General features: G+C 39.4%; 2 protein-coding genes across 2 annotated transcripts; one reads left to right on the top strand and one right to left on the bottom strand.

Moving 5' to 3' along the window:
- Positions 1 to 11,097: 11,097 nt before the first annotated feature.
- il17a/f1 (interleukin 17a/f1) lies at positions 11,098 to 13,809 on the top strand. Its single transcript, XM_026377578.1, has 3 exons — positions 11,098 to 11,424; positions 12,746 to 12,954; positions 13,064 to 13,809. Exons 1-3 carry the CDS (start codon positions 11,392 to 11,394, stop codon positions 13,314 to 13,316), a joined length of 495 nt encoding a protein of 164 aa, XP_026233363.1. The 5' UTR covers positions 11,098 to 11,391; the 3' UTR covers positions 13,317 to 13,809.
- Positions 13,810 to 13,835: 26 nt separating this feature from the next.
- On the bottom strand, positions 13,836 to 19,546 carry LOC113173969 (stathmin-4-like). Its single transcript, XM_026377579.1, has 7 exons — positions 19,502 to 19,546; positions 17,934 to 18,004; positions 17,732 to 17,827; positions 16,460 to 16,668; positions 15,756 to 15,920; positions 15,630 to 15,647; positions 13,836 to 15,447 (listed from the first exon to the last, which is right to left on the bottom strand). Exons 2-7 carry the CDS (start codon positions 17,944 to 17,946, stop codon positions 15,439 to 15,441), a joined length of 510 nt encoding a protein of 169 aa, XP_026233364.1. The 5' UTR covers positions 17,947 to 18,004; positions 19,502 to 19,546; the 3' UTR covers positions 13,836 to 15,438.
- Between the last annotated feature and the right edge of the window lie 1,810 nt (positions 19,547 to 21,356).

Genomic DNA, 21,356 nt, shown 5'->3' on the forward strand with positions numbered 1-21,356 from the left:
TTCTACTGAAGTTGAGCTTTTTTAAACACATGAGGACATTGTCTGTTGTCTCCCATTCAGTTAAGGCTGGAGGTGGGAGAATACCACTTTATATTATATATATATACATTTATCTATTTAGTATCTGAAGTCAGGATTAATAACATGGAATCAGCAGGTGTCACAGACTGACTAAGACCGATTTTTATTCTATTTAAGTTGATTCTGTTTTTAAAGGTGCTACAGTACAGCAGGAGTTCCTTTTCCACTATGACAAGTTTTTTTTATACATGGTGGATTGAATTGTGGATTATTTTTGTTTTGTCTGAACATTTAATCACTGTGTGTTAGTAACTGCCAGTACCTCCCAGTGTTGGTACCGGACCACAGATAACAGCCTATTTAACTACACCACCACCTTATAAATGACTCGTCTCAGTTATGTCTGTGTTATGCTCAGAATTAAGTGATAATCTAATTACAAAAGTAACTTAATATAGCAGAAGGAAATAGTAACTCATAGTAACTAACACTAACAACTCATAGTAGTAACTCTAGTATTACATAAATAAAATAATATTATTATTATTCTTACAGTAAAACCTCTATTTTGTTGCACCTGGGATCAGACACCTGTACAATACATCAGTGCAGTAAGACGATCATTTAAAACATGTAACTGGTTAAAAATGACAGAAAAACACAATTTGTGTTGTCTTTTACTGGTTTAAAGTGCGTAGGAATCGATGGTAAACGCTGATATAACCTTTTTCTGAGCAACATTTAAATCAGAACATGTTGACAGAGTTTTGTTCATTTACTGTCAATCAAATCTGATCAATCAACACCCCCACAGTCCCGATGAATCAGATTAGCTGACCTGGAATCTCGTCGGTCCAACCCTCTACATTCATCTGTCTAATAAAGCATCTTTTTCAGGCTGTTTTTATGTACAGGACCCGTTAATACCTGCCAGCAGCCTTGTGACTATTGCAAATCCCTTTTTATGATTCCATGTGCGTCCTGGTGAATGCACTGTAATTAACTTAAAATTCTGAATATAGACAAATCTTTTTTATCTGCACTGATCATCTGCTGCATTTCCTTTTGCTTTCGTGACATTTCAGTTGCTCTGCGTGGGATCAGTCGTCTTTATCTTATCTCCTTCAGCCTGTTTTACTGTCAGCTCACAAGCTTCTCGTTTTAATTGCTCAACAACTTATTTCATTGTCTTTATGACCTAAAAAAATGTTTTTAAGTTTTTAAAAAGAAGTATCAACATTTCATGCAGAATTACTTGTCAGCACAGAAGCATTTATGTAAAAAATTTTGATTCTTTCTTTTTAAATAATTAATTTCTTTATCTTGTTTATTTATACATAATATTTCTTGCAGTTTATTGAAACACAGACATTACGATTGATTTTCTGAACTAAAATATAATTTTTGAATAAACATAAATTTTGTTAAAACTGTTTTTTCCTGCTTTAGTAGAGTTTCCTATATTTTTTTAAATTTAGAATAATAAAACAATTCAGTTGAAAGTTTTGTTTGAATAAATCACTTTTTCATCATTAACGCTTTTCTCTCCTATCACATATTGACTTGAACTTATAGCATTTTGTTAAATTTAAATATCCAGTAATAATAAACACTAATTAAATATTGATAACATGTTTGTCTTGATCAAAGGTTTTGTAGGAAATGTACTTTAAGAGCAACTAGCTCATGTTTCCTGTTAACACAAAAAGATGAGCACATTAATCTGCTCTGCAGTCGAATGATCTTCAATCTCCTTTCGATCGCTCTCGCTTCTTTCCGGTGCTTCTTGGATAGGACCTTTCTCTTTTTTCAAAAATCTGTGAATGTACATTGGGTTTTGGTTGGTTTTCCATGTCCCAATAGAAGCCTTAATCCTTATTTTTGTCTCAGAGTGATCTTTGCATCATGCAAAGTTAAATAAAACACTGTGACATTCTCATTAGCATTTTAAAAAGTTCCAACCTTTCTGGAGATGTGGTTTCATGATGGGAAGTAAATTAGTCGAATCTGTTGTTACATAACTCTATTTATAGAATTAATAAGAATAAAACTTAAAAAAAAGAATCGAAATTTATTTATTAAAGAATACAAAATTATTTATTTTCCCATGTTCACAAGACAAATCGATGTTAATGTACCAAGTGATCCATAATGCTGTTTTAGTGCTTTGTGATATAAACCTGCATCATCTGCTGTGGTGTCTCCATCTCACTGTCTAATGCACATGTTTTCCACTTTACCAGGAGTTTGCAGGAGGTTTCCTGCTTTTTGATTCAGAAGACTGTGAATGTTGATTCCTGACTTATTGAAATCTAGCACCCATATTGTACCTAAAGTGGTCATAGTCTACTTTTTATGTTGTGATGTTACATATGTGCTTGTGTGAATTTGATGTTCTGGTAGTGAAACGCACTGAACAATAGTTTGTTTTTTTTAATGCTGCTTTGGTTGACATCGAATTGTGTGGAAATCTGCAACGGACTGTTTTTGGCTCCTGTACTCACTACATGTCCCACCCTCTAATTAGCAGTTAGCTGCCACTGCTGCGCTTTTTTTTTTTAACTTCTCCTAAAGACAAAACCATAAAACAACGGAGACAAACAGACTGTGTGTGTTGTTTGTGTTCCTACAGTACACATCAGGATTTTGGGCTCAACTCTACTCTGGATTTAACTGGGACTTCCAGCACAGGAGAAAACACGCAGAGAGAACGAGGATAAAAAGTTAGAAAATCAGGTACATTTGCTCAGTGGTGTAGTTTAAGTTTTTTTTATTTCATGCTATTTTTTCAATTCCAATTTTATCTGTTTGTATGAGTGGAAAGAGGAGAGAGGAAAGAACAGCAGGCATCAAAAACACTGGGCAGGTTGGTAGGACCAGTAACTGACTCTGGAGATGTACAGCTCCAAGGAGGAGGATACCTGCAGAGGAGAACAGAGAGAGGGAGACAGAGAGGAGGAAACACATCTACAGGAGAGAGGAAAGTATAAGTATGAAGTATAAAGTACTACTTCAGTACTACTAAAGACTAGATATTCACACCCAAAAAACTAATTTGCATATTCAAATTGGTTAATGCTGAATTTCATATTATAAAAACAGGTGTGAAGACTTTCGGGAGTCTGTATATTAACTCCACTTTACATGTCAAAGATGAATCCACTAATTCTCAACCTGTTGGACTCTATACGCCACCAACATAAAATCAGTCGTGTCACCTTATCACGAGTTGTTTTCACTTTTACAAGATTTAGTCATTACTCATTTACACTTTTCAAATATCTTAGTTTCAAGTGTTTCAGGCCCTTTGAAACCTGACAACTGATAACAGATGTGTATCAGAACGCTTTTTCTTTGCTCTCCTATCACACACATTACACCGTCTCAAGTCTCAGTTAACAATCCACAACTATGGTTCCAGATCTCAGAGCTTCGTGTTCATTGAAGATTTTCAGAGCTTTAGAAGCGGAGGATGATCTCAGGCAAAATTCAGAAGGTATCAACATTTCTCAGAGTAATTGTTTCTGAGACAGGCCATGTGTCCAAGTTTCATGCTGTCCTTTCATCCTTCCTCAGGAAAATCAAGACTACTTTACATATCCACCATGAAGGCACAATTAATGATCAACTTTACTGGAGGTAGGAGGGGCCCAGGAGGTGCAACTATTCCATCTAACCATCTAACGGACCTATTCAAGCCAGGTGTGAAGTGAAACCGACTGCTTTATTAGCTAAATGTTATGAAACTGACTGGCTCACTGTTTAGACCGGTACTATCCAGAAAGTACTCACAGTGCTTAACTTTTTCCACAGCTTATGTTACAGCTTTTTCCCAAAATGGATTAAATTCATTATGTTCCTCAAAATTGTACAAAAATAAATAAAAACTCCATATTGTCAAAGTGAAAGAAGTTTGTTTGAAATCTTTCCAAATGTATTTTTAAAAAGTCACATGAACAAGTACCTTTGTTAATACTTTGTCAAACCTTTAGCACCGATTCCAGCCTCAAGTCTTTTTGAGCAGCTTATCCCGTTCTTCTTTTCCGTACTTCACAAGCTCCATCACGTTGGATGGGGAGCGTCGCTGCACAGCAAATCGCAGAGATGTTCAATCAGACTCAAGTCTGGGCTCTGGCTCGTCCCGTAGCCACCCTTCTGTTATCTTGGCTGTGTGCTTAGGGTCGTTGTTCTGTTGGAAGATGAACCTTCGCCCCAGTCTGAGGTCAGGAACAGGAACAGGTTTTTATCAAAAATGTCTAGGAAGAGTCCTGGTGGTTCCACACTTCTTCCATTTACAGATGATGGAGACCACTGTGCTCACTGGAACTTCAATGCTACAGAAATGTTTCCGTTCCCTGTGCCTCAATACAATCCGGTCTCTGAGGTCTACAGACTCCTTGGACTTCATGTCTTGGTTTGTGCTCTGACATGCGCTGTTAACTGTGGGACCTTACATAGACAGGTGTGTGTCTCCAAATCATGTCCAATGAACTGAATTTCCCACAGTTGGACTCGTGAGAAACCTTTGCATGTAGTTTTGAATGTTTTAAGACTAAACTTGTGTTCTTTGATTGTAAGAACTTATTGCTGCTATTTATTGACAAATGTCCAGAAAAGGTATTTTAGCTATTTTAGAAGTTAACTGGTCATCTCCCCCTCCAGGACTCAGGTCTTCAGAAGACGACTGTCGATGACTTTCCTGCACTTTTCTGAGATTATTTATGTTTTACCTGGATATTTTGTAATAAATTCAGTAAAGTGATATTTTTTGACGTCATGTCATGTTTTTTTTTATTTAGTGTCAAATATCTGGAAGTGAAGTCATGATAACTGAACTTCCTTCTTATTAGGTCAAAACGTTTCACTACTCATCAAGTATCTTCTTCGGTCTGAGGATAGTTGGTTAGAGACACACATTTGTCCTAGTAGTGAAACGTTTCAACCTGACGAGAAGGAAGTCCAGTTGCCACGACTCAACTTCAGATGACTTCACTTGGACGACAGAGAATCTCCAGCGACATGTTTAAATCAAATGTACAAGTTTGTCAGTTTAAACATTTTTAGTAGTTTAAACTATGTAGAAGTGACTTGAAGAGATTTCTCTCCAGAGCAGCTCTGCTGTGTTTAAACCACCTACAGGTTTTCTCAGCACTGCAAAAAAGTGCTGCACCCCATGCAAAGTATGCGTGCATGTGAATGAGCACATGAACATTCTTCAGTGGTGACTTGGAGGTACTGAGGTGAAGGGACTGAAGGTCGTTTTCACCACAACAGTTTGTGTGTTTGTTTTGAAATGAAAATAAAACCTTTTTGTCATCAGAATGAAGAAGAAGAAGAATGTTTGATGCGTCTAAATCAGTGTTTTTGTATTCAGAGACAAAGAGTGATGACTTCTCATCAACAGCATTTATTTAGAATGAATCAATAATTTCTAATGTTTACAGTCATCTGTCTGCTGTCACCATCCAGCCTCCTGTTGCCGTGTAAGGTTCTGAGAGAGGCTCCCTCACTGTGACGTTGGTGTGGTTTTGTGATGTGGTCGACTCTGAGGGTTTCTATCAGAGCTGTCAGCATCTTTTCTCATGACCTCGTTTGACTGACAGAGAGGAAACCAGAGACAATGAAGATTAATCTGATAAATCACCAGATTTTAATGTGCTGCTGGTTACCGTCAGAGCCGTCAGCACTTTTCACACAGAACAGGAAGTGTCACCTGAGTCTCCAGCCTCGGCACCTGGAGCCTGTAGAGATCAGCAAATAGCACAAAACTAAACAGTTGGACCAGAACTGAAGAGAACACATCTTACATGTCATCAGTAGTTTGTCCAGAGTGTGGCGCCAGAGGAAAGAGCACATCATGCCTTTAACACCTACACAAATAAGTTTACGTGCTGCTGGAGAAACGTTCAGATGGAAAACTCCTCTGTTGTCTGCACGGGCTGCATCAGTCATCTGATTTCACTGAAGAGGTCACAAACAGAGCAAACGTTCACTTCTCAGTGAATCTGCCTCATATCTTAAAGAATTCGGCTGCCAGACGAAAACCACACAGGGATGTGTTGTAATTCCTGCTCACAGATTTCTGCTGGACATTCATTCCCTCATTCATTTGTGCAGCTGACATAAGGAGTGGAAGCACTCACAGAGATGATGCTGTCTGCTGGATTTTTGATGCGCTGTGGTTCTCTGAAAGTGTTTTTGCATAGGTTTAGTGTCTTACAGTAATTAATCTATTTTTCTATGAACAGCTCTCTGTGTTGTATTATGTGCTTCTTTGTTGCATGGTTTTATATATAACACACTAAAACATGAATTCATATCAGTCTATATACCACTGACACTAGTTTAGTTTTAGTCTTGGTCCTGGTTTAGGACAACCCGTTAACATCTGTCCAGGGACAATAGGTCAATAGGTACCTCACCCCAAAGTTTGACTTGAATTATTTTGCCTGACATCAACCCCCCCCCCCCCCCCCTTAAACAGTCACATGTCAAAGGCCCAGGAAGACATTTTACTGAGCACACATATTATTATAGGGGAGAAATAAGTCCCAAACTTCCATCAATTAAGGGATAAGAGCTCATGTGAAACTGTGGAGACGGCTCTTCATTCTTAGGAATAAACTGTGAACAAACTAGATGTACAGTAGAAGTGGTTTTGGCACATATAGCAGCAAAGACACAAACCAATCACAGGCCTGAAGGGACTGCACAGTTTGTTTTGCTGTTAATTTTCTGACAGTGTGAAGATACATGAACGTATTATATCTGTGTTGGATGGAAGAGGTCATACAGACAGAATAAAGCAGCTTCAGATTCGTCCCCTATATTTCCATAGGGATATTTCCATTTCCCTCATCAAACAGACCAAACCTCACTTTGTCACTGTGACGTACATTTTAAAAGCCAGTGGTTGATCGTGTTCCTCGGTGCTCAGGCATCGTGGTGTGGAAACCCTTGTGAATCACTGTAACCCCCTTTTTCAATGTTTCTCTGTTGTGGTGAGAGGAAGAGGTCAAAAATGTATGCAGATATTTCAAAGAAAGGTTACATCATCTTTCCTTTGTATGTATTACATCGTATCAGTGTTCAGATTACTTTGTGGTTTCAGACGGGAAACTGGTGTCAAATCTCTAATTTTACAGACCTCTGGATCTCTGCTGCACTTTGGTGGAGATGGAAGAGAGTTTCTGGGTTCAGAAAAGTCTCAGACTTCTATTCCTAAAGTTCTGATCAAGTATGCGTCACAATTTCTTTAGATTTCCTTCTATGAGGCAGAAGAATATGGACCCATGTCTCAACCTTTTTCTTGATCATTTCTTGGCTGAAATCATATAAATACAGTTTGTTCTGATGCTGAATGCTCACCTTTAACTCGCTATCAGCACGTTGTTAATGCAGTTTCTGTCTTTTAATGCTGAACTCTGTAAATAGTTTCTGTGTTTGTTGAGGAATTTCTACTGGAAAATGTGAAATGAAATTTGTTCTCTTTATTTAGGCCTCCTTGCTTCTTCAATAAGTTAATCTTACTGCTCAGTACAATACCTTACTACATTAGAGCCTGAGTGTGTGTGGGATGATTCACTGCTGGACGGCAGCAACACAGCTAGAAAAGCTTTTTACAAAATAGATGATCAGGAAACATCACAAGCAATTGTCAGAAAAAAACTAACCAGCTGTGTATTAAAGAGATAAAACTAGAATGATATCATCCAAACTACATCAAAGTGTTAGTTCTTCTCTCATCATCAGACCTATGGTTGTAATCTGTTTTAAAGTGTGTTTAAAACAGGTTAATGGGTAGAAACGGAGCCTCTCCTGCCCAGTACATGTCTGTGTTAACGTTCCAACATCTCAGAAGTTATTAGAATTTATTGAATCAGCAACAGTTAAACAAGAAAACCCCAGCTTGAAGTAAACTCCAGTGTTTCTGCTTCATCAAGATAAGATCTTTTAATGGTGTTCTTAACCAGCAGTCCTATGTTTGCTGATGCAGCAAAGTGCGTCACAACAACCTTGAACCCCTCCCCGTCCCAAAGCACTCAGGTGGCCTCCACACAGCTGCAGTCAGAGCAGAGGAGACCCACACAACCAGATCCACACTGAGGGAAGATGGCTGAGCCCACCCTGGTTTACAGAGCAGAATGTAAATGTAATGTTTCTTCACTATCACACTAAAAGAAAGAGGAGGGCTGGACACAGAGCTGCCATTTCAGAACCACATAAAAGTTGATATTTTAACATTTAACAATACAGGACAAATTAGTTTGACCCATGTAAAGTGGGTGAAGACAAACCATTAAAGTCATGAAGTTAGTTGAGTTAGTTGAGGTTTGTTTTAATATTAAATTAAAACAAACCATCATTTCTGGGAGAGTCACATGATCAAATCAAAGAAAAGTTTTTTTCTGCTTCACACTTTGGCACATGACAGTTCAATAAGACTAAACATGGTAACATGTTTCCATAAAAGGCCTGTTCCACCTGAAGACGAGGGGCAACGAACAGAAGCTGTTGAGAGATGTCTGGGGCCGTAAACTTACAGGAAGCAGGACGTCTCTCAGATCCCTGATAAGCATCAATACATCAATCAAACCAGGTCAGACGTGAGCTGGCAGCGTGGGCTGAAACAAAAAAACAGTCACAAAACAAACCTAGTAGTGATGATGCTGCAATCGGGGCCGACCTGAGTCACAACACGACTGTAAACCAGGTCAGACTCTGCAACATGCTCACATCCTGCATCACATGACAACTCAGCAAATTTTAAAACACCCAGCAGAGCTGAAGAAAGAGGGGGCGATCTCAAATGATTCAGGGGCCCAGACCAGTGGCCCCACATTAAAACCACAGTGGAGAGTTTCATAAATTTCTCCTGTTGCATCAGATGAACGACATTAAAGCACCTGTGATGCACAATATGACATATTATGATGTCATGATGTGACTCAAACACGTTCCTTGTGGCTCATGTTCGTTTCTGTCACTGATTCCTCGAAAGTGAACAAGTGAAAAACGACATCAAATAAGGCAAAATGAATGGAAGAAAATATTAATGAGCATAAACCAGGTTAAAATAGAAGGTGTCATCTTCATCCGATAGTTCTGCCTCGGTACAAACTGCAGCTACCACTGGACAGAGACCGTCCACTGAAACGACATTAGCAGCAAAAAATAATCAGCACGTACATTTCACCCTCCCTCTACACATGTTCATACATGATTGTGTCAGCTGTACTACTGTGATGGATCGCAAACGTCTGCAGAGAGGGGTGAAGACTACTGAGAAGATCACCAGGACGTCAGAGAGGGCAGTGTCCTCCTTAAGGACCCCACCCACCCCCAACACAGACTGTTCACACTTCTACCCTCAGGTCGAAGGTACATGAGTGTGACGTGCAGGACAAACAGAGACTTTAATATGAGAGTTGGACGACACCACATACAAGACCTGTAGGGTTGTAGATCTGTGGGTTACACACTGTCTTTGATGAGCAGCAGCTCTCTGTTCTTCACATGTTGCAGCTGCAGCACATGGAATAATGTTTGATATGAACATTCAACTTTTTACAGTTGCTCTCAACTCAGACTGAAGTAAAAGGAACCACAACTAGAAAAGATCAGAACAGAACATCAATGCAGAAAACTCAGTGTATATACAGAATATGTAAGATGGATAAAAATAGATCAGTAATTACAGTCCAGGGTGGAATGACAGCAGATGTATGTTTTACTGATGGTGAGTTGAAGATGGTTTAGTCCACACCAGTTCACCACCCCTTGGTACTCTGTGACATCTCCACCCTGAATACATCCTACAACTGCAGAGTCATCAGAGAACTTCTGAAGATGACAGGACTCTGGGTTGTACCTGAAGTCTGAGGTGTACAGGTTGAAGAGGAATGGAGACAGAACTGTCCTCTGTGGATCACCTGTGCTACAGACCACAGTGTCAGACACACAGTTCTGCAGGCGGACGTACTGCATGTTCAATGTGTACACCAACATAAGGACGTGTCAGTAATTCCAGTTTAAGTAAGTAATCATCACACAGTGTGAGATTTCTCACATTCTACCGTCCAATACCAACAGTTTTGTGCTGCACGAGAAATAAATATTAAATTTAAAATCTAATATTTTTGCACACAAAACCTGCATCATTCTTTTTCCACCATAGCTGAAAGACTTTCAAGGGGAAGCACTGGACCAGATGAGTTGATTTAAACCAAAAGACTCACACAGATCTGTGATGTTGACACTGGAAACATGCAGGACCAGTCAACCTTTGCAGGACTGTGAAGTTCTTTAAAAACAGGTCTTTAGGGTTTTACAGTTGGTAATGATGCTGGTGTAACTAGGGCTGCCTCAAATAGACTAGGTCACTAGTTCATGTGTGGCCCAGTCACTGATGGTTTTTCTTTATGGTGTTTGCATATTTTCCCCGTGATTCTGTGGGTTTTTACTGGGTACTATCATTCCCCCCCCCACAGTCTAAAGACATGCCCAGAAGGTAACTTCTCATAGGTGTGAATGTGAACAGCCTGGGGACCTGTGCAGGAATCACCTCTTCTGTTCTTCCAGGAGGAAAATCACCTGTTCTGGTTTCTGATGTTCAGTTTTGACCTGCTGTAAAATGTTCTGCAACATCTAGACACTGACAATTAAAACCCCCAGATTCATTAATGCTCATTATTGATTTGCTGTAACGGCCTTCAGGCTTCTGCTTTCTGTCAGATGTTACAGCAGCTGTGTGTCTTGTATAGTTCTTCTGCAAAAAGACAGATTTAACTCGTTAAACAATCTTTAATTCAACTTTTTCTCTCTTCTCATTAAAAATGTCTGAGTCAGTAAATACTGAAGAGCTCAGAACCTGAAATCTCCTTGATACTCTGAGGTGAAGACGCTTTGCTATAGAAGTATGATGACCTAAAAAATCGGCGCCAACTTTTCAGTGCAGAAGAATTTTCACACTATATCGAATGTGAAAGTGGGTCGACCATCAGTCCTCGTCATGCAGTCTGCTGTGTGTGGTTCAAACATACACATAGACAGAAAAAGAAAGAAAGAGGGTGACATCATCAGAGGAAGTTCGACAGCAGTGCTGACTCTGATACTGATCAAGATAAAAATCAGAGCTTTAACCAACGTCCATCAGTGCACCAGCAAAGAACCGGCAAACACTGACAGCAGATCAGTCTGAACACCGGCACCCTGAAACCTCAAGAGTCACAACAGAGAAGAAAATTGTCTCACCTGCAAGCTACAACCTCCAGCACAGCCCAAGGAAGACACAAAAAGACCAGAGCTAGAAGAACTGAAAGGACAACAAGGACGTCTGAGCAATCACTCGAAGCAGAAGAGATCCACAGCATGTTTTCGATGTCAACCTCGTCCAAAATGACGGTAAGAGCAGCTAAATTCTTAACGTCACACTGAAACATGAGTTTTAAAGTCAATAAAAACCATGTTTGTCAGTGAAAATCGTTAGTATAGAGGTGGCAGTACTAATATGATGAATAGCGCATGCTGAAATATATGATTACATAAATAAAAAGAATAAACTGAACTAATAAACTAATAAATAAATTATTCATTACCATACTTTTAAAGGTGTGATTACAAACTCATTGTAACAGTGTTTTATTGAAGTTTAAATAATCTATTGTATAAATTTCAAATTTGACTTTAGACTGAGATTTGAAATTTTTATTATCATTTATAATGTAATATTAATTATTAATAATAATATTAATATATCATTTATTATTGTATTACTGGTATGTTTGATTGTTTGTATGGAGGCCCAGAGAGACCAATATTAAATATTTAAACAATGCATTCTAAAATGCTTGGGGCTGAAATTGAACAACATGATGAAATGTCACTAAAATCAGTTCCAGTAGAACCCAGAATGATGAATTAGCATTTCAAAAATAAGTGTAACTAAATAATGTTTCATTCAATGAATTCATGTCACATTTTATTATGCGTCTTTTTATTTTACGCACACTAAGTGCAGTGCATACATAGAAACTGAATGTGTATTAAATTAATATATTGCTATTAAAAAAATCTTTGTGTTATATTTTTCTCAAATTAAATTTTAGATTATATTGCACTAAATTTTAAAATATTTATCAGAATATGCACTCATAAAAAAATTTAATTTGATAATGACAATAAATGTGTCCATATATTTTTTAATGCAAAGGTAAAGTGTTAAACGTTAATATGTTCTGGTTTATGAATACTGAAGTAGCTCAGGTGGTAGCGAAGTCGGCTACGTAACCCAGGGTGAGTGGTTCAAGTCCCAGTTTCTCCTGGCTATTTGCTGAGGTGTTCTTGGACAAGACACCGAAACCCTGTAGTAGTGCCAACATGCTCTAGCAGCTGTCCAACAATTTAATAAAGTATTTATTATTATTTTATCATTTTCTCTTGATATATTACATGAACAATCTGAAAATGAAAATGTGTAAATGTAATATTGTACATGTAATTAAAGTAATTAAAACTGTATTTCACTATTACTATTACTTAATTAAAAGTAATAGTGGTTAACATATTACATTTTTAATAATCACAGTATATTATGAAGTATTTTCACCAGTCAGTTTTTTTATAGATTATTTTGACACAAAGCATTTTAAGACTGAACACATCAGAAACAGATAAAAACACACTGTACTTATTTAACCATGTGTTGATTTCATCCTTTTCTCAGGCTGCCTGTGTGGTGATGATGATGATGATGATGATGATGACAGAGGCAGCAGTCCTTCTGAAAGGAGGTGGCCATTCAAAGACACAAAGGAAGTCCCCTGATGGTACAGTGGTGGATACCGTCCCCCTGCAGCTTGACTTCAAAGCGTTGGTTCCTCCCAAAACCATCAGACCGCTGGAGAACGCCTCCATCTCCCCGTGGACGTACAAGTAGGAACACACTCTCACTCATTAGGTTTTTATGGACAGAGTAAAACGGCACAATAATCCTTCATAAACAGAATTAAAATGATTTCTTGTTCCTTTTCTCTCTCCATAGCGTGTCCCGCGATGACTCTCTGTTCCCCCCCCTGCTGTCAGAGGCTCGTTGTTTGCTGCAGGGTTGTCTGAACTCAGACGGCCTGGAGGATATGAGCCTGGAGTCCAGACCCATCATGCACCAGGTCCTGGTGCTGCGCCGGGTCAGGTCAGCAGGGACAGGAGAAGCAAACAGTTACCACTACAGGTTGGAGTCTCGCCTCATCGCTGTGGGCTGCACCTGTGTCCGACCCATCATCCAACACCAACAGTGAAGAGCAGCATCATCAGCTGATCAGAGTAGTTAGTCCAGAAGACAAATACGGACAGAAGCAATATTAGAATGTGAAATTATAATTCTTAAATCTTAGTAAGTCAAGTAACGCAGAATCGTAGTGAGAAAGAATATTGTAGTTTTAATAAATGATATAAATCGATCAATAGAAAAAAGGCTTAGACAGTGTTTAAACCAGCGTGTTGTTGACATGCTGCTCTGTAATCTTCTGGATGTTTCATTAATGTGTTTTTAATATTATTCTATTATTTAACATCGGTCATGAACACAGGAGAAACTACATAACTAAACTCAACCTGGAGCTGAAGTCTGAAAACAAACATTACAACTGGACATGTTTGTATATTGTGTTCTATTTATGGTTTAATTTAAATTTGTATTTAAGTGTTATGATTTTGATTGTGAGTAGGTATTTATTGGTGATGTATTTATGTATCAGAAGCTGAACGTGGCGGTGACTCAATAAAAATTAACAAAGGAATAAAGTGTTATTGTTTTTTTATTTTGGAATTTAAAATATATTGTAATTTCTGTACATTGTTATAAGCATCATCATCATCACATCCTGACTTCTTTACATTAGCTGCGTTTCCATCTAAAAGCTATTGGTGCCTTCAGAAATGCAGGTAGAGGAACGAGGGGGAAGCCGCTCTGGGCTGTTGATGTTGACCCACACAGAAACACACCGTCGCAGCTGTAAACACTGTACACAGTCGATTATCTGTTAATTATCACTAGAATTCACTCATATCAGCGGAGTGGGTACGGTTCATATGATGGAGCTGATGTTAGCCACATGAGCTAAGTGTTTGCAGCACAAGTTTCCTCGATTAACATCTTACAGCACTGTGCAGTGTTTTCTGACCCAGTCTGCAGCAAAGTCCCAATGCAGCTTCAAATGGTACTATGAATGCTAGCATGCTAACATGCTAATTTCTGTGTATTGTCTTAATATTCAGAAACATGAGAGAAATCCAAATATAAAATTGGAAACATAAAATCTGCCGGCTATGAAAACAGAGCTATAGTCCTCAAGCACCAAGGGGTTTTCATTCACCGGCATTGGGCTTGTCTTGGTCTGGATTTGGTTTTTACTTGTTTCTTGAGTCTTTTGTCTCAACTTAACATCCGTCCTTGTGACATCCTTGTCAAAAAATGTTTTTATTTTTATTAAATATAGCATCTCTGTTTTGACCCAGGCTTGGTTTTGGTCAGACTTGTATCAGTGTTTTGACCTTGTTTCAAATCAGGTTTGTCCAGGATCTTATTGATGATTTGACGTACACTTACTATGACCCAGAATTGTCTCTTTTTTCACCCAGAATTGTCGTGAACTTATCTTGGATCTCGCTGGTGTTTTGACTGTGACTCTTTTCACTTTCAGCCACTAACGTGAACTATAACAATCTTTGGTCTTCGATTGATCTCAGGACGATTCAGATTTAATTTTATTGGCTTTGGCCAAGAGGGGAGAAGAGCCACCTTTCATGTTCCTGCTGCTACAAGTCACTACAGAGCCCGACTTTCCTGATCTAACCTTCATGCTGTCTCACTAAATAGAATGACTTTAACTGTCCGGCTGCACAGACTTCTCCATATCTAATGCTGACAGCAGGTGGGGGTACTCCAGTCTTATGTTGCTCCATCCAGGTAACAGTTACTTTGGGTTGTTCAGGTTGCTGCTGGGTCTGCATGAGTTTTTTAGGGGGGTTGGTTGGGTACAGTCTTTCTGACTTGTGAAGACGATTTGATGCACAGTCACACCTACACAAACGCATTGGCACTGTTGGCATGGAAACAAAGCACAGTTAAACCCCTGTGAACCATCTAATGATGTGTGCAGCGTCCCTCTGTTTCACAAGTTGTTCTCGCTATAAAGATTTTATGTCATTAAAAAGAGTTCAGGTTGCTTAAAAGAGGCCGAGCAGTCGGAGTCATCGTCAGTCCTACATGGCCTCCTCTTCTTCTTGTCTCTTTTTTCAGAGTCGTCCTTTAAGTCTCCCAGTTGGAGCAGCGCCGGGTTCCCGGCACATCAACCTTCAGCTCATCGGCCCTCCAAATTGGCTTGCAAATAAAGTTCAGCTTGTGTTGTGATCAGGCCGTCAAGACACCTGGAAATAGAGAGCAGAAGAGTGAGGATGGTGCGGCTATTTATGGACATAATTGTTTCCAGTTGATTTCAACAAACAAAGTCTTTTATTGAAACACAGGTTTAAATCTGTTATTGTCTCACTGCCTGTACATTTTGTTTCAATACCCCTGAATCCCCTTTCCTCTTCCATTTCATCCTCACCTCGACACTGTGTTTGTCCTGAAAAACACAAACAACACAAACTCTATCAGCAATTCATTAATTTCTGAGAAACAGATTCTGAATCATGTACCAAATCAATCGTTAGACTGAGCCCCGTGTCCTCACCTCCTCCTGCAGCTGCTCCTGTGAGACATTCAGATGCATCTGTCGCTGCTCCTTGTGAGCGTCGGCACGGTGCTCCTGACACTCTCTGGTCAGAGCTTTCTGAGCAACTTCCCGCTCATGCTCCCTCCTCTCAGCCAGGTGTTTCAGCAGCTCTGCCTCCTGCCACTAGAGGGAGATGTTACAATGAGTTCCTACCTGTTTTCATTCACATAAAATTATTTTTGATTTTAGAAAACAGAAGTCAATAAATTTATGTCACTAGAATGAGAGAATGTCAGCTTCAGTTTTTTGTGGTTTAATTTTATGGCATCATATCTGAAGTGACCACTATAAGATGTCCAAACAACACTTTGTTACTTGCTACTTCAACACCAATTAAAACTAAACCTTTTCCAATCAGATTTGAATATAGACTCTATGCTAACAATTTGATCTGTTCAAGAGAAGATGTGGTGGCTGTAATTTTCCTGAATTGTTTGAAAGATGTTTGTTTCAATAAATACAAAATCTCTAAACCCTGTAAAATAGTTCCACAGGAATCAGTTTTTGGGCCACTACTTTTTGATCCATGTTGAAATAGGTCAAAATGGATGGATTGTTGTAACATTTTGGACAGACATGAGTCCTCCTGACTTTACTCATCATTGGAGTTTTTTGTTATGACAAAACAAAGCACAGTCTAAAATCTGCTGATCCTCACACACCTTCCTCCTCTCCTCAGCAGCATTTAGTTTCTTCTGAATCTCTTCCAGTGATGGTTTTGGTCGAGGTGGTGTGGTTGCCCTCAGCTCTGGGCCACCGTCAAAGGTGGGTGGTTTCAGGATGACCTCGAAAGCCTGGCCGCTCGCCCGCTTGCTCAACTCAATCACCTCCATGTCCCGGATGTTGCACAAGTTCAAGTCCACCATGCCAGCTGCAAGAATAACAAGAAACCATGAGGTAACCACAAACCAAAATTAATGTCACCTGCAGAAAACAGTTTGTTAAAATAGAAAGTTTACATTTAGTCTGTCAAATGACTAAATGTGAATTGGTGCTTCAGTATTCTCTTTTTCTCTCATTCATTGTATGTTGGGATGGGCTCATTAATCTCATTAACATTATGAATTTTAAAAACTGTCTGAGTCACACTGTAAAACAGTTTTTGGAATGCTTTAGCTGAAAGTGGAAGAGAAAATTCAAATCACCAAACTCAGCAGAATTCATCTCCTGCAGGCTACAACATGTCATATAATCCAGTGGAAATGTTGGACTGCTAGAGCTTGAAGTTCATATACTTTATGTTACTGCAGAGGTATTTGTTAATAGATTGTAATTTATGACACATTTACATGTGCAGAATTTAACTTGGTGCATCACAGTTAGAAAAGGTGATGAAGACGTGCATCTACACTGGTCTGATATTTATTTAATAGACAAATGAAGGTCCAATACTGGATTTCTGATGTTTTCAGTGAGATCTTACAGTTGTTATCATCACCACAATAAACTGGCTGTGATTTCATTAACTATGTGTGTGCTGCAGTTGTGCCTCAACTTATAAGCAAATAAAAATATATTCTACGAGTTTAAAGTTCATAGTAACTTCTGTCCTTTAAAAGCATTTGTAGATTTCCATTTGAAAAGACTAAACTAAATAAATATTTTTAGGTAATTACAAAAAAACCTGTTTACTCTAAGTTTGAATTGTAAGACATTTAGTCCCACGTTTAACTGAAAAGTCACAGTGACTTGATAAACTGTTCATGTGAGCATCAGGGATTCATGACACCATGAATAATGCATTACTTCATGTGTTAAATCCTGCATTACTTCAGTACTTATTACAAAGCCATCTGCCTGACAGCTGAGCAAATGGCATCCACTGAGGAGACTGTGGTTTGCAGTTAAAAGCTCAAGAAATAGCAATGAATCCGAACTATTGTTTCCCAGATGAAGACTGAACTGAGGCTGATGTTAGTTAGAGTGTCGCTCACCTTCCTTTTTGTCGTCTGTGTCGTCTCTGGGTTCAGGACGGATGCAGGAGCAGAAGAGAGACAGCAGGGGGAGCTCTCTCATCTTCTCTCTATACGCTGGAACAGAGAAACACAGAAGCTGAGCCAGAATTCAGAACTAATTCACATCTCAGAAGACAGAAAAAAGAATCAGCCAGAAAAACACAGAAAACACAGGTTTTACCTGCAAGAGTCATCCTGCTGCTGCTGCTGCTATTTTCTTTCAAAGACACTGTGGTGAGGTAGAGTCTGTTCCTGAGGACAGAGACAGACACGGACACATGAGTCTATTTACTGTTTCACCTGCAGAGGAAACGCTGAGCTGAAACAGCAGTTTTCAGGATCGTGTTTGCCCTGTAATGCTGCTCAGGTAGTGGCATGTTGAAGCACCTCTCACAGGAACTTGAGCAGCTCATGAAGGGACAAACGCTCACAAACAAACTTGGAGGAAAACCTGCCTGGAAAACTGAGCTCAGGTCACAAAAGGCCTCAAGTGGTCTCTGTCAAAAACTGAGAGGAACATAGAGTCCAAACATCTGAACCTTTAAACATGTGTTTTCCTTTGTTTAAGTCTATCTCTAATAGAATGAACTGTAACCAAGTATCTTTTTGTAAACATTTGATGATGAAAAAATATTCCATGTATTCATGCACACACAGATTAGCTCCACATGTCACTAACAGGATCTGCATTCCTGTACAGAACTGGCTTTTTGCTTCAAAGGTCAGATTTTGCTAATGACACAGATTTGACCAGCTTGTTTGTGCTTTTTAAAAACAGTGACTCATTTGTGCAGATCTAAGTATGAGCTGTCATTGATTTAGCAGCCAAAGAGATTAAAATATCCCATCGAAAGTGTGAAGGCTGCATCATCGCCAAACACAGAGACACGACACGCTGCAGGAATTTAGACTAGTCCATCAGAGTGAAGCTGCAGCTGCACAAAAAAACAATGTAATCAGATTTTAACAGCAGAAGCTGCTACGAACTTTGAAATCACAAACACAGTTAGTGCATAAAATGGAAATTCACATTTACATAGAAGAAAAACTAAATCTGCCTGTTGGTGTCCATAAACAGCAGAGCTGCAGCTTAGGATTATTTCCCATTTACAGTTCAAGCACATTTTCATTTATCATTCAGAACAATTGTCCATGTTCACAACCAAACCAAACAGACCCTTTAACTTTGTTCGGTCTGAAGAGCCTCAAAACACAAAGAGATAAAAGCAACAAATGTTCACTTTAATATTTACAATTTTCCTACAGAAAAACACTGGAAACCACAAATCTGTAGTCAGAGCGATGTGTTTTAATCAAATATGTTAAAAGGAATAATGCAAACAAAAATTGTGTGTGTGTGTGTGTGTGTGTGTGTGTGTGTGTGTGTGTGTGTGTGTGTGTGTGTGTGTGTGTGTGTGTGTGCAGGGAGTAAACGATGATGTCATTGTTGCCAGTGAGCGCATCAGCTTCTGCAGAGAGTCGAGCACGAAGCTCCAACACTAAACTACTCAGAAAGAAAAAAGGAAAGATCCAGAAAACGATGCATCAGAGACAGAAACAGATGACAACGATAAAGAGGATGCTGAAGCAGAGGAGTGAAGCCTACTTCATCTGTTCACGTTTCTGTTTTTTGTTCTGAAACGAGGCTGCAGCCATCTGAGCTGCAAACATGCAGGAAACTATAGGAAAACACAAAAGAGCAGCAAACATGAATAAAAGTGTGGAAGTGTGTGTGCAGGTTGGACTCACCCTGCAGTGATGCTCCGTCTCTGTTCTCTGTGTTCAGACTGAAGATCTGCGGCTCGGCTCAGCAGCATCAGCACCCAACGGCAGCCTGCTGCATGACATCACCCAGCTGCTATCTGATTGGCTGGCAGGGATGCTGAGCTGTGATTGGTTCAGCAGGGCAGCTAGAGGAGGAGGTGAAGGAGGGGGAGGAGGTGAAGGAGGGGGAGGAGGTGAAGGAGGGGGAGGAGGTGTGGGTTCAGAGCAGTGGAGGTTTATTTCAGAGGAATCCTCCTGTTCGCTGACAGCGAGCTCTTCAGCACAGTCACATCAGAACCATCATCTGTTACTGTTCAGCTGACATCGAGGTACAAAGACACTGACACCACATGGTTTCTACCAGGATCTGTTAGATTTATGTGCAGGAAAACTAATCCCCCAAAACTGGTGCTTACATATATTTACAGGTCATTAGTAACGTTAGAGAATTCAACTGGACAGATCTCTATAGAACCACTCAGAGCAAAGGTCTGTTTCTAAGGCATGTTTGACTGTGAACAGACACTCTGACACCTCCCTCCAGTCTTTTCCTCTTCTCCACCTGATGCCCTCAGACGTTCTGTTCAGTCCTAATGACCTAATTCCCTACACCTGGTCCACAATTCCCCCATGAGCTTCTCTCTATTTCTACCAGTTTCACTCACTCGTTGTTTTCTCAGTCATCTTCGTCTGACCCTGTTTGATCAGTTTGATCAGTTTGCTGGACTGTGTGTAAACCCGATCGCCTTTATTGAAGTCACTTCACTGCACTATGTGCAGGGAGAAGCTCCACACAGACAGAAGTTGATCCTGATCAAGAACTGGATCTGCCGCGATCCGGTTTGATCTGGTTTGTTGGGTTGATGTGCTTCTGAGGAAATGTCAGATCTAAATTTAAAGGGCTGACAATGAGCTGTTACTCATCCTGACTGCAACACACACACAGACACACCACAGATCTGTGTGTCTGTGTGTTAACGCCTCCTTCTGTTGCTCTGGTTGACAGCCGAACTCGCCTGTCTGTCGCTTTTCATTCACACATCAAACAAGAGAAAAGACTTGGAGCTCCACGCAGGCTGCACAGTCCTGCAAATGTTTCATGCTAATAAAAAGTTGTGAGAAGATGATTGAAAGGTGCAAATTTAAAGTGACTTGTTCTTAGTTGGTTGTGTTAGTTTATTCTACTAGTTTATCCATTAGATGCAGAACTGAACAGTATTTTAAACGTTAGTTTGACTTTTTCAGTACACATGTGAAATGAGCTCAGAATAAATATTTTCTCCTTTCTCTGCTGTGCAGCTTTAGCATTTGTTTTTTTATTTCTAACTAAAGGTTGAGTTTTTCACAGTAACTGTTCAGACGTTTTTCTCTGCTGTTCATGAATTAAACTGAACATGTTGGATTCTGCAGAAACTGATTTATGAGACGTGTGGAATAAATCTGGACTCAAACATTTAACAATATCAACAGCATCAAGTTCAGCACTGGTTCAAATACTTTGTTTCTATGGGGAAATGAGCACTTCTTCAGGCAAACACTTTTTAATTTGTACAAAGTATATGTACTTCAGCCACATCTGATTTAGTTTAAAAACTAAAATACTTTTTTATTTCAAATGTAGAAGAAAGTAGCTTCAAATACAAACACTAAATAAAGTACAAGTACCTTATACCTGTAATGTAATTGGTTACTTCTGTTACTGCTGTGTCAGCAGAAGACTACAGCTCCCATCATGCACTGAACCAGATGATGTAATGCAGCTGCAGTGTGTGTGTGTGTGTGTGTGTGTGTGTGTGTGTGTGTGTGAAGGTGAGTGAGAGGCTGCAGCAGCAACAAGAAG

The sequence above is a fragment of the Anabas testudineus genome, chromosome 3, assembly GCF_900324465.2.
Source record: "Anabas testudineus chromosome 3, fAnaTes1.2, whole genome shotgun sequence".
In the NCBI taxonomy this organism is placed as follows: domain Eukaryota; kingdom Metazoa; phylum Chordata; class Actinopteri; order Anabantiformes; family Anabantidae; genus Anabas; species Anabas testudineus.